Source organism: Vanessa tameamea, chromosome 30 (genome assembly GCF_037043105.1).
Source record: "Vanessa tameamea isolate UH-Manoa-2023 chromosome 30, ilVanTame1 primary haplotype, whole genome shotgun sequence".
Lineage (NCBI taxonomy): Eukaryota > Metazoa > Arthropoda > Insecta > Lepidoptera > Nymphalidae > Vanessa > Vanessa tameamea.
Window position 1 is genome coordinate 5,829,802 of NC_087338.1, and position 14,257 is coordinate 5,844,058.

Here is a 14,257-nt window from a genome sequence, read left to right on the forward strand (position 1 = left end):
TTTGAATATTATTCAAATAGAAAATATTCAGTTTTTAATTGACAAAATTTACGTTAAATGCGAACGCATCCATTTGACTTCAATTAAAAGCACCAAAGCTACTTCGTTATTTAAAAAAAATAACCCGAGCCAATACGAAGCGAGAATTCATCTCACCGGTCAAATCTTGGGCTGTGATTGGTCGGCCTATTGAACAGGTGCTATGCGTCATCCGCCATATCGTTGGTTTTTGAGAAAGTACATGTTGTTTGCTAATCGTAATATTTCGATTAATTTGTGATTAAACTATTAAAAAGTGTGTTAAATGTGTATATAAAGATGAGTGAGTGGTACAGAATGAAGAACGGCTTCAACAATAAACATAATTCATCTGAATTGTCAGTGGAAACATCTTGTGATATGTCAGACTCTTTTAATATATTTTCTGATAATTTGAGCCCAATACCGGCTTCAATTGTGCCTCGAAAGTTGGATTTTAGTAGTATGGACGATGATGAGGGTATGAGGGACCCTACATCAGCTCCTGCATCCCTCAGTCCACCGTACAAAAGGGTCAAGGCTCTGAAGTAAGTACATTTCTCTCATTAGCTAATCAGGGCGAAAACCCCACGTTCCATAACGATAGCATTGTGTAAAGGAAAAGAAAGCTGACTTAAATAAACGTATTTATAGTTATCTGTTTAATATTCACGTAGTTTTTGTTTATATAACAAACTGTTTCTAGACTATTTATGTAATGACCTCTAAAAACAACATTTTATGGTAAAATATGTTTTGCGAGATATTGAAACAAGTTGGTGTCTAATTACTATAAAATTTATTTTTATTCATTTTTCGTATCATATATTTAATTTGAAATACTATATTAAAATAATATACTACTTAAAACTTGTGAAAAAATATCTCGTAAGTTTTATGAAATTTCTAAGTTAAAACCTGATTTGGATCTTTCTAGAAGGTTCACAGTTAAGAAGAAACATGTTAATAAAGCCACAGATATCTATCATAACAATTAATATAATTGTAATATACGAAGTAACTAAACTTATAATTTACTAAATTAATAAAAACTTAAATTTGACATTAAACTAGTTTTATCTTGATTAATAAGAAATGTTATCATACAGATAGTTACGAAATATACATCTAGATTCAAAATTGCGATCTGATTTCCTGTTTATACATGCGTTAACATGAATAATTCTATTGTTAACTGGTTTGACAAGTTTTTGAACTATTTGGGTCGAAGAAAAGAAAGTTATGTATGTGCGTGTGTTTAGACAAGTTCAATTTAGTGTTGTGTTATTCTATTGATAAATGCACAAAGATACTTTTCTTAAAAAAATATCTACAAAATCTTTGTCAAGAATCATATACTTATATAAAGTTGCATTACTTTAAATATATATTGTAGCCATTTCATTGTACAATTATAATGTAATTGTTTTGATTATCAATAATACTTGTACTTTGTATTTGTTAAGCTAGTAAGCTTATAAATCACTAAAAGACTGTCCTTTATAAATGGGGTAAGAAAAAGAGGGCATAGTATTACCAAATTAGTTTCAAGATGTATAAACATTTCAGAAATGGAGATCAGACCATCTTAGGATCAAGAATATAAATTAAAATTAACTTAATATAAATAATCAAACAAAAGTTAACACTTTTTATATACAGGTTTATTGGTAATTCGACATATTCCCGTTAGGAGGTGATAGGGGTGACTATTTGTGATAATTTTAACCCCCAAATATCTTAATTGTAACTTAGCTACTGTACTGTTTATGTATCTAAATTTTATTTTAAATTTGTATCAAGTAAGTAAGTTAAGTAAATAAGTAAGTGTTTTTACATTGGTTATTATTTTAAATCAATTTTGTAGGAATTTTAAAGAGCGACCTTTAAGTAAATGATTATGGTTTTAAAATAATCTGCAGAACAAGTTTTATAATGATTTTTTTTGTTTTATTGATGGAAAAAAATATTGAAATAATATCGTTTTCCGTCTCGCATTTTTAAATTTGGACTGATAATTATTATTTAAATATTGAAAAATATCCAGTGTTTAATCGTTTTTATAAATCAGAAGAAAAAAGTTGATTTTAATTGATATTTTTTTTAAATAAATTTTTGAAGTTGCATTTTTGACTTATTTTGTAAAAATCTAAAAAAAAGGGATAACTCAAAAATGGTTCACTTTTTCATCATGCATATGTATCTATCACCTCCTAACGGGAATATGTCGAATTACCAATAACCCTGTATATGTTTTTAGTGGATATATAACATATAACTGTATGTTCAGTAGAAGTCTGAACTAATTTGCTGTTTCCTCAGTAATCCAAATAATGAATTGAGTCATTCGATTAAAGTTTTGTCTACATTTCTTCAATCTCTTAGTTCTTTAGTCTTTATTTTTACAGATACTGAATTTAAAACAAACATGTAGTATTATTTTCATATCATACATGTTTATGTTACAGGAAAGTTTAAAGTGTAAATTTTTAAAACCAATTCCTAACGTACAGAAATCTACAGTGTTATTATTGAAAGAATTGTTTTATTAAATGTAGAAATTACGATAAAAAACATAACTAACCATTTTAAATATATAAAAAACTGATCCCTCATTTAATAATATATATTTTTATTTTATAACAGTCACCATTTCACTAATATATACATTTAAATTTCATATAAATATCTCTAATAAACAAGGTATGTTATACTGTACAAGATTATGTAGATGATAATTAGCTTTGAGTATTCTTTTATTTTCATACATGATAAAAATTTAATTGCATGTTATTTATGTAAAAGAGAAACTAAACTTACTAGCTAAGTTTGTTGCTGATATTTCTTGGTATTCAGAACTTGTGGTGAAATTAAACTTTAAATTATTCATGAGTGCATCTTTGAGGCTACTTGAAAGTACTTCGTAATACACGTGGAATATCTGATCCAATTAAAGAAGGAATTAAGATAAACAAACCTTAGATTTGAATACTTCATGCATTTTATTAATGGACAGCTATAATATGCTCTACAAACAGTTCTTGATTATTGATTATACTTCATATACTTGATTATACTTCAAAAATTCCCAAAACAACTTAAACAATATTCAAACCACCATAATGAATATCATAGATTATATAAGATCTTGACCAATAATATAGGTTCAATTCAATTTTCATCATTTCATTGTTTAAATCAACCAAAAGAAACTACCGCATTGATACAACTAAACTGTTGTATGCAGTTCAGTGTAACAGGTTTAATACTGGCATAGATAATTATTGGCATTATAAGATTCATCATGAATATATAGCACTAGACTAGATCATATTATATACCATATGAACAGAATTGTATATGAAAGCTGTACAGATAAACCAATTGAAATCAATCAGTTCAATTATCTACATGATTCAATTGGTCCTATGATCTCTATTAATTCGACAAAAATGTTTCAGTAATAGGATAATTTGATGAAGTACATTTTGGTGGGAATTCTGACAGCAATTGTTTAAAACCTCATGAGAAAGGTATTTCACTAACAGCTTTTTAATCAATTAAATGTATCTTTAAAAATCATATTGCTTTATATATATTATGAAAAGATTAAACACGAAATATTTGTTTCGGTTCGGTAAATATACGTAAATTCTCTAGCTACAGATTCGGCTTAAAATGTCGGTTGAAATCAGTTAAACAACAGTTATACGCACAATAACACGAGCATATGATTCAACAGCTGACATCTGCCGCAAAAAAACACCTACGCAGAAAAAAAAATACGCCAATGTTGAACTTGAAAACACCTTTAAATAAAAAAATTGTGGCATTTTCTTTTACGCCTCTATTATAAAGGGATAACGTCGTTTATTGCGTGCATATAATCTTTGTATTAACTCTAGATGAAAAAAAACAATCATTCTGTTTTTAAAAATATATCGGAATTTCGAAAAAAATTGAAATTTAACCGTTTTTAATTGTTATTATTGTTGTTCAACTTTTAACTCTATTTATCTTATTTTTAAAATACCAATTCCAATCTCGAAACTCTATAGGCATAATATTTAAATTTTATTAACATTAAGAGTGATATTCAAATTTGGAAACGATTTTTATTACGTAATATTCTCGAAATAGCTGAATATGTAAATTTGAACTTTAGGTGCTAAACTTTAGAGTTCATTTTAAAATAAATTACCTCTTTATTGCAATATTGTCAGGTGTTCTAAAAATGAATGGCATTTAAGTTTACGAAATTTGACTCTTTAAAAAAAAAAGTGCCTTACTGCATTGTAATAGGGATCACTTTTAACACACTTGTAACTTCAGGTGTTCAAGATGAAGTGAACTTGTGTGTTTAATCTTTGGTTACAAGTGTTTTTATAGACTATATGCAAGTGTGCGTGAGGGGAGGTTAGGGGAAGTTGAACAAAGGCTATATTGCGATTCTTGAGCGAGATCTTTTGAAAACATTAAATAATATCATTAGTTTTATTATTTGTAAAACGAAACTTATTTTGTGTGCCGTCTAGTATTCGTTTTTTACAGTTTAACATATCCGTTCTCCCGTGCGCACCTTTCTTACCCGAACTACATTGACGCTAGACTTCATTAAATACAATATTTATTTCTGATAAAATATATTGATGTACGAGCTCACTTGGTTGAAGTATTTAGAGCAATAACTACTAAAGAAAAAACAAATTCTGAGTTATAATAATAAATAATCTAAATGATAAAATGTCATGTCTTGATGTCTAAGACTAACATAAACGGAGTATCAATAGTTTAAATTATCATATAAGCATTTGGCATATATTTATAAAGAATAATAATTCAAAATCGAAACTGGTGTATAAGTAGCATGTTTTGTTTTTTATTTCTAGATTATTCGATAGTCCTCACACGCCGAAAACGCTTCTAGAGAAATGTTCAACGCCCTCCCATCACCCGCCCAGATCAAGACTCTTCCCGCCAAAAGTCAACGCACCTACTGGTAAGAATTACGTTTTATTCACTATGTTAAATGTTCCCAGCCTTTAATTGTCCCACTGCTGGGCAAGGTGCTCTCAGCTCATTATATAGCCCATTCCAATCGAAGTAGGAATAAAGATAAACAAACCTTAGATTAACGTATTTGATGCGATTTGCTAATAACTCAGCTATATTGTGCTACTAAGACATTATGATTAATATATCTTTATTCTCTCGACCAATGACATCGCTTCAATTTGTTGTCAATTATTGTTTATTTGGCATTTCTCATCTTATAGTTTGAATAGAGTATGTGTGATCTCTTACTCCACCGAGCTTGTGAGGAATTTCAAACACAAACAAAGCTTTCCCTGAAAACTCATTGCTTCTCTTAACTTGAACGCAATCTTTAGTTGATTGATTTGTTTTAAATTTTGGTCCTATTTGACTTGACCACTAGAATATAATAATAATATACTATAGTATTCATTGTCTACGGAAACATCTGATTATTGTTTTTATATCCACCAGGCATGCCGTCTGGCTCGAGTCACCACCTTCACCCACCGTCGGACGAGGACAGCGCGCTCGGCAGCCTGCCGCCGGACGAGCTCGACGACACGAGGCCTGCGAGGCGACCACTTGCAAACATCAACCCTTTCACACCTGACGGTAACACCTAGACGCAGTCTTGGTCTAATCTCATACATCTCTCAATATTATTGCTGTTACTGTATGGATGTAGTCATAGACTCGACTCACTGCCATTCTGTTAATGAATCTAGACATTTGTAATTAGTAAACTTATTACTGTTTAATCTGAACCAGGAGTCACCCGTGTAGTTATATCTAACGTACATAGTAACATAATCTATGTATAGAGTATAAATGTTAAGCTACTGTGGGTGTCTGGATACTGTTGGTTATTGTGTGGCAAGAAGGTCCAAGAAGTGGACACTTGTATACTATGACCTTGGACTTGTTTGTTATATATAAAATGTAGGCAATCATATCATCATCTAAATAGGTGCACTATAGAATTCGTTTGCTTATCGATGTGACGGCTACGTTAGGTTATACATTTGATGCGATAATTCGTTTCAGGCCAAGCACTAAATAAGAAGAAGAGAGCCCTGTCGAAGACGCCCACGTGGGGAGACGCGACGCCCGAGCAGCCGGCGAAGCGGCTCAGAGTGAGTCGATCTCTCGATTAAAAGCTATGGAGGGAGTGTGGAGTAACCGACCCGTGTAACCGCAGCCTCCGTCCCGCCGCAGGAGTCCAACATCTCGCGCTACAACGTGGAGTTCGTGGAGCTGGGCGTGGCGGGGCGCGGCGCCTTCGGGCGCGTGGCGCGCTGCGTCAACAAGCTGGACGGCTGCGTGTACGCGCTCAAGCGCTCGCTGCGGCCCGTGGCCGGCTCGGCCGCCGAGCGCGCCGCGCTCACCGAGGTGTACGCGCACGCCGCGCTCGGCCGCCACCCGCACCTCGTGCGGTCAGTGCCCCTCCTGCCCCTGCCGCCCCGCTGCCTCGCTCGCCGTCGCCTGTCTTGTCGGTGCTCATGTTGCATACTCGCGCAGGTACTACTCGGCGTGGGCGGAGGACGACCACATGATCATCCAGAGCGAGTACTGCGACGGCGGCTCGCTGCAGCAGCTGATGGAGGCGGGGCCGCTGCCGGAGAGCGAGCTGCTGCTGTTGCTGGCGCACGTCGCGGACGGCCTCGCGTGAGTACCCGCTGGAGAAACAAGTATAAATAGAAGTAGCAGCATCGGGAAGACTGTACTGTGCTGTGTGCAGGTACATCCACTCGCAGCAGCTGGTGCACATGGACCTGAAGCCGGGGAACATCTTCATCGTGCGCGGCGAGGGCGGCGCGGCGCCGGACTCCGACGACGGCTACGACGACGACGAGCCCGACCTGCCGCACCACAAGTACAAGATCGGTGAGGCGCGACACGTTCACTTTGCACATGTACCTTTTAATGTCATATTTCACAATAATCGATTTCATACAATAATAAAAAATATATAATTCGTAATAACAAAGCATGCTGAAATGATTGATATAACATTATTGGAGTCCCTGTGCCTGTCCCGTATCCGCGACTCAACCGCGCTGCTGCCATAGGTGACTTGGGTCATGTGACCTGCGTGTCGTCACCGTCGGTGGAGGAAGGCGACTGCAGGTACCTTCCGAAGGAGGTGCTCCAGGAGGACTTCACGCATTTGACCAAGGCTGATATATTTGCTTTCGGTGAGTTACTTTGTATAGAAATACGTTGCTTGTGTTCGATTATTGTTGCTATTTATTTAAATTAAAAGACTGGTTGAAAGAAGTGCACTTTAACAAAAAGAAAGTTTGTAGTAATATTGTTCACGTTATATTATTTTGTCGTCTAGGTCTCACTCTATACGAGGCCGGTGGAGGGGGAGCCTTGCCCAAGAACGGTCAGGAGTGGCACGACATCAGGGATGGAAAGCTACCGGTCCTACCGAACCTCTCGAGGGAGTTCAATCAGCTGTTAAAGGTGAGAATAGTTTCTATTTTTATATGGACCTCTAAACGAATATGGAGTCCGGCGGTAGTCTCAAAGACCCGATATATTATCGGGAATTATTGTACTAGTGGTCTGCGTGTGTAAACACTGGTTGACTATTCTTTCGATCTGATCCGACGATAATCTGACACTTGGGCGGAAAATAACAACACATACAAACCGTCAACAAAATGACGGATTTTTTTATTCAAACAAGATCTTTTTAATCGAAAAAAATGGATATCGATTTTTACTCCATATCGACTAGCGTCGATAATCGATTCGTTAGTCGAAACGTCACGTAACCTGCCCTACGAAAGCGAGTTCCTCCACGCTGATACTGATGTCGTGTCGTGTACGTGTCGCAGAAAATGGTGGACCCGGACCCGAACCAGCGGCCGTCCGCCGCCCGCCTGCGCCGCCACCCGCTGCTGCACCCCGCCGGCAACAAGAGCAAGGCGCAGCTGCGGCGCGAGCTGGCCGCCGCCAAGCTCAAGAACGAGCTGCTGGCGCGCAAGCTGCAGGAGGCCGCCAGGTACGCCCCCCCCCCCCTCGACGCCGCACGGCCGACGGCCGACGGAGACTCGCCGGACGGCTAATCGGACGCGGCTCTCCTTGCAGGTGCATCAAATCCCTGACGCCGAACCTCGTGAACCAGGAGTCGGCCAAGTTCCGCACGCGATCGGCGAAGCGCCTGCAGAAGCCGCGTATCGACTCCAACATCGTCGAAATCATACAGTCGGTGTCGTCGCCGCTCCGGATAGAGCGACGGACGGACAGGAGGAAGAGAGTGTAGTATACGGATGTTCTGTTGTCGCATAAATTAACATTTGACACACGTAACGTATGTCAGAGAAGTTTTATACTCAGTGGCAACGGTCGGTGTCGCCAGTTGACTCTGATTTAGTCGTCGGTGCGGTCGAACACGAACGCTCCGGGAACGCAAAGCTCTAACTGAACCGTGCGGAATATTAGTATAAGTAAAAAGTATCATATCAATATAAATATTTATGTAGTAGTCATAAATTAAAACGTCATTTTGTTTTAAATATATTATTGTCGAATTAACAAAACATTGTAAGATTAATAATCTAAAGCAACGTCTAAGTACAATAAGAAACGAATATATTTGTTATGAAACGGCCCTGAAGTGTCCGACGCGCGGACGTTAACTCTCTAGCCATTTTTAGTAGCCTGTAGTGCTGTGGGGGACTCAGTACAGTCACGGAACAAGGAAAATTTCGGATATTGACGTTATTGCGACCCGACGTGTGTTTAAATATTATTAGAAAATATTGCGAATAAGTAAAGAGAAGCCGTATGTAAGGTACGTATTCAGTGTCTGTGTAAACGTGTCGATTTTATACTAACACTATAGAAATACAATAAACCTTCCTACACGTGTATAGTTTGATAGAAATTTAAATGAGAAGCTTACTAAAAAGTCACGTACTTTATTGTTTAGGGCATAAGGTCTGAAATTCTGAAGACGGCGTTCGTTGCACCTGTGTGAATGCGATGGCAATACGCGAGTGACAGAGACAGTTACATAGGACAGATAGGCCAACGAACGAAATTCTTCCTGTTCCGCGACTGGGGTAGAGCAGTCTCGCTACGCTAATCCGTCACCTGGAATACATTTTCAATATTAAACACCTACAAGTTTAAATTTCATTTAGTTGCTTTGATGTAAGGAATGGTTAAATCTTCTTTCCGGCGACAGTTTCTATGGATTATGGTGACCACTCGCCACCGAGTGGCCATATGCCTGCCTACTAGCGAGACTTGTAATTCGATTTTAAATAATCCCGTTTCAACGTAGACACGAATTTTGTCAATTGTGTTTTGATAATTAAAATAAACATAATGATTTGACATTGGAGACCAGTCAGCGAAATTATGGAATATTTCGTTGCTGGATTCATTAACAAATAATGACCTGTCAGACGTTTTCAACTAACGCGCGGTCTCACGACCTTTGATACTTGTGGAATACTTTTATATGATGTATCGGAATTTGACTATTATAAATAATTATTTTGGCAAAATTAAAAGAACGGATACAAATAAAACAATAATAAAATCTAATAAATACAATGTTTGTGAATTTAAAATGTCAATAATGATGACTTAATCTGCCGTATGGCTGAATGTTGAAATGATCATTGTTACGTAGAAACGATACGAAACGATAATCACGTGTGTACTAGTGGCCCTTGTTTTGCATAATATTAATATTGCTATAATAAAATCTCATCAGATAATAACTCGTAGCAAATATAGACAACACACCGATTTTAGACTCTTGCTAGAGATCGTAAAGTCGAAAATGTTTATTAAAACTAAATTTTAACTACTTTACTTTTACTAGTAATTAAATTACATTAATTACCTTAGTAGCTTAAGGTACAGTTAGAGCTGAAAAATATTACCGTCAATTTGAATCATAAAGATGTATACAGTTCTATTAGTTTTATTGTTTATAACGAACTAAATATAAATTAAAAGTTTTCTAAAGGCTTGGCAACGACTTTGTAGTTAGACATAGAAACTCGTATAATTATAATCAATTTCTTGTTATTGCGTTTTCTGTTGTTTTCGCAATGGTTTGTTTTGTTAACGCTACTCGAGAGAGAGATAGCAACATTCACCAACAAAATACAATCATTGTAATGATGTATGAGTATTGTAAAACGAATGGGCCGTCAAAATCGTTAAAATTCTCGAGAAAAACGTTTTGCTGGTATATAACGAATAGATAGTCTCCGTGTCTGCAAATAAACTACTCGCCGAATGTACAAATATACTCGTATACATACAGACTAAATATGACTAAAAGTGCCTTCGAATGTTAAACGAGAACATTGTGATTATATTTGCTATTAAAACGAATTTACTGTATAAATGTTAACCGTTTCGTGACGTTTAAACAGCTCTTGTTTTGTGAATAAATTATAAAATAATCTCTTAATGTAATCGAATGGGGAATACAGTTAAAACGTCGAATCGAAATGTTTCCAGCAGAACACGGAGCTGTTTAAATAGCACGACAATAATTCTTCCATTAATCCCTCGATGTGATATTTGTTTGAAAGAAAAAATAAACTTAAATATTAAGCTTTAGGTAAGTGTAGTTCGTGGAACACGACGGTCGAGACGCGTCTCGGCCGCCCCCCCTTTATACCACCTTAGTCGTAGGCAGCGGTCGGACTGTTCGTACTCGTAGTGCTCGGGTTTGGTCAGGTTAGCGAGGGCGCCATGTAGAGCTACTTCAACCTCCGTCTCTATTCAGTCGTATCTCAAATGTTACACTCGTCGAATCTATGATTTGTGTTTATATTTTAAATAGTCGTAGTCCTTATGACCCCGAGCTATATTTTATCGCAACAAACATTTGATTTATTCATTCCATATAGTTGTATATGGAATAAATAAACAGCAATAATTATTTTCGCGTCAGAGGCGATTCTCTGTCGTCCTCTTCACTCACCCGAGTCGACCGGCAGTGTGCGAGCGAGAGGTGACCAGAGGCGACGCCATTTTGTTCATTTACCCGAGTGGGCAGAGTCGGTGGTGGGGACAGCTCTCGGTTGCGTCTGACGTGTCGCCTTCGACAAACGAGCGCCGTCCGTCCGTGTCGCTCTCGATAAATGTATATTTATATTAATTGTATAGATGTAAAAATGAAGAAAATATAATCAAAACTTTAATACGTGTTAAATTAAATCTTCCTCCGATACTAATTAGTGTTAAGATGCAAATGTGGAATGTACTTCGAGAATTCTCTGTTAACTTGTCCATTAGGTTAATTTATTTAATACGATTAATATTAACAGGGTGTTTATATAAACGATTAAAATTTATTAAAATTACAAGTTGAAAAGTTTGAGTTTTTGTTTTGAATCATAAATAACATCGGTTTCAGTAATTTGAGCGTCTCGTATGAACGAGCGCTTCTCACGCGCGGGAGTCGGACGCCGCTTTACACGTTCACTGTTCTGTAAAAGCTAAGATGTAATCGATATTCATTTTTAAGTCCTTTTATTAATGTTTCCTTGTACTGTGCCTTTTTTAATTATAATTGATGTAATATTATTAATTAGCTTATGTTTTAATATTTAGAAATGTAATTCGTGGATTATTGTGTTATTGTACAAACGATCGGCGGGCGCCAGATATTCGGTGAAATTGATTTATCAAAACGATTATATTATTAACGAAATAAGCAGTAAAATGATTTGCTTTTGATTAATGTAGAAAGTAAAATGTAATCTCTCTGTAGTAAATAAAATGTAGAATAATAATATATTAATTTCGCACATGTGTGGCGCAGGTCTTATCGTTTATAGCGATCGTTATATTTAGAATCCTAATGTGCTATCAATATATAATTAATATCTGACTTATTTATACAAAATGTAAACAAAATAATACTATATATAATAACTGTCTCGTGAAATAGCTCGACGAAAGGCAACGTCGACGGCGTAACTTTGTTTAGTTTACATTCTGTATACGTCACAATATATAAAATTATAATTCGTAATATGAATGTCTGTACAAAGAAATTGGTCTATAAATATGTAAATAGTTCGAAATTACTCGATCTGTCCTCTTCGGTTGCGACGTCGCGAGGTCACCGTATGGGAACGCGAGGACGGCCACCCGTACCGTACGGACTCAAATAACACGTAGGATCTGCTGAGAGCTGCCAAGAAACTCGGTAGTTACTATTTTTCGCTAATTGAATTACATAATATATTAATAATAAACAATTTAGTTTTTTATATCTCGCATTACAATTATATACTAACTTGAATCACAAGGAAATAATCATCAATCGTGGTGTCTATGGTCAAATTAATTGTAGTTATCTGGTTGTGGAAGTCGCTCCACGATGTAACAATAGTATAACAGACTTGGTAGGCAACTAGAAATTAAACAAATCCTAATATAAATACAATTTAAATACTCCAACGCACAAATCAACCCAGAAAAGTGATTGCCGCGCTTTTTGTTCCACAGATTAAACTTTAACTACTTTTTTAATACAGTTCCTGGCATGGGAATCGCATTAGTGGTTGTTTATAAAGATAAGATTATATTATTTTAGCGTAAAATATTTATGGCTGTCCTACTTGGTGGGTTGTCTTTAGATTTACGGATGGATCTCATGATTACTATTTTTTTTTAATCTATTAATAATATCAATATCGAGTGAAGGCTGAGTGTTGGGTCAAATCTGGTTTGGTGTTAAATAAAATAAAAATTACTTTCGATTTTCAAATGTATATAATTTATTGTATTTCTATATACGTAAATGTCGGTTTTTTTGTAAAAATTCTTGTTCGAGGTATGAACGTAAATACCAAATATTAAATTTGTAAAATTGCGTAACGCGCTGTAATGTTGATGTTATTTGGTTGTTGTTCGATTTGACCAAAGCGGAGGTGACGGTAGCTGTGAATGTATTTTTGCTAAACATTGTAATGAACAAATAAATGGGCTTGTTTAAATTAGCGTCTCGTTTTATTGTGTCGTCATCCCGTAAGTGCCTTTGTTTATATTTTGAGGTACTCTGGCAGCAGACGAGTCTTCCAACATACCGTTGGAACGGACAATTTGTAGCAGACATATAGAAAAGATGATCCTTATTATTTTGAATCTAAATATGTGTATCATATATAAAGAATCATTTTAGTGTTTTCAAACTTATAAAGATATATTTTAAAGTTATACATGCTTTAATTTCATATTTTTTAATCGTTCAATATCGCGAACTCTGTCAACGGTAGGTACAAAAGTAATGACCTTTTGTAGAGAGTGTATGAAGGAAGAAAAAAATTATGCAGGCGTTTCAAAAAAGTTTCGTAACAGGACGGGAAAGCTTCATAGGAAATTATTTCTAAGATCAAAAAATCGGCCTCCTTGGTTCAAATTCATTTAAAGTAATTTGGCGTGAACACCCGTTTAACCAATAGCTCCGATTTTTCAAAATTTTGGTTTAGGTATGTATACTCTTTTTTTATGTGATAAGAGGCTCACCTGATGGAAAGTGACTACCACCGCCCATGGACATCTGCAACACCGGGGGGCTTGCAGGTGCATTACTAAAATACTCACGGAGGTCCACCTTAAATTATCGCCATTTTATTAAGAATTAACTTAACAAATATAATCAGATTTTATTTTTTTTGTTGTCGTTACTCTTAGTTGTCTCGCTCGCACTAAGACTTTCCAAGTACAAGCGTTAGATTTGGTAGGGCTGCGCCTTCCGCAGCGTGAGAGACGTCACGAATCAAATTTCTGGCCAGAAATATTGTAATTTTGTGGTTAAGATCACAGCTCAGGATTAAAATGGATTTGTTTTTGAAAATAAGTCGAGGTTATACACCGGGTATTAATCTTTAATAGGAGTGGTATCTGAGGGAATGAGACTTCGTCCCGAAACCTCCTCAGTTCACCCTCGCCTGCCTGATTTATATTTTTTACCGATTACAACATCGATACTATCGGATTTTGTTGAAATGTTCATATCGATTAGTGTTAATGCTTCGAAATGTACACGTTTTGGAGCTACTCACTTTTTTCAGAAGCAAATTACTTTAAACGATATTCTTTCTATTACATCTTTTACGGGAAACAATTTTCTCTGACTGCAATATTTGTTGCAATATAAATGCGAACAACATTGAAAAAACATCGATTTTTCTTCGATTTAACC

General features: G+C 36.0%; 1 protein-coding gene across 1 annotated transcript; it reads left to right on the plus strand.

The window, feature by feature from the left end:
• The first annotated feature begins 162 nt into the window (after positions 1-162).
• LOC135194479 (wee1-like protein kinase) lies at positions 163-13,049 on the plus strand. The gene is made up of 11 exons (XM_064219970.1): positions 163-566; positions 4,908-5,017; positions 5,527-5,667; positions 6,100-6,188; positions 6,271-6,488; positions 6,574-6,720; positions 6,794-6,939; positions 7,125-7,250; positions 7,397-7,524; positions 7,902-8,068; positions 8,155-13,049. The coding sequence occupies exons 1-11, from the start codon at positions 319-321 to the stop codon at positions 8,327-8,329; spliced, it is 1,695 nt and encodes a 564-aa protein (XP_064076040.1). The 5' UTR covers positions 163-318; the 3' UTR covers positions 8,330-13,049.
• Positions 13,050-14,257: the final 1,208 nt, after the last annotated feature.

Excerpts from the sequence above, each read along its gene's own strand:
- LOC135194479 (XM_064219970.1), top strand. The coding sequence starts at position 319 with ATGAGTGAGTGGTACAGAATGAAGAACGGCTTCAACAATAAACATAAT. Across the intron at positions 5,018-5,526 it reads AAAAGTCAACGCACCTACTG|GCATGCCGTCTGGCTCGAGT; the intron begins GTAAGAATTACG and ends TATATCCACCAG. Across the intron at positions 6,721-6,793 it reads CACGTCGCGGACGGCCTCGC|GTACATCCACTCGCAGCAGC; the intron begins GTGAGTACCCGC and ends TGCTGTGTGCAG.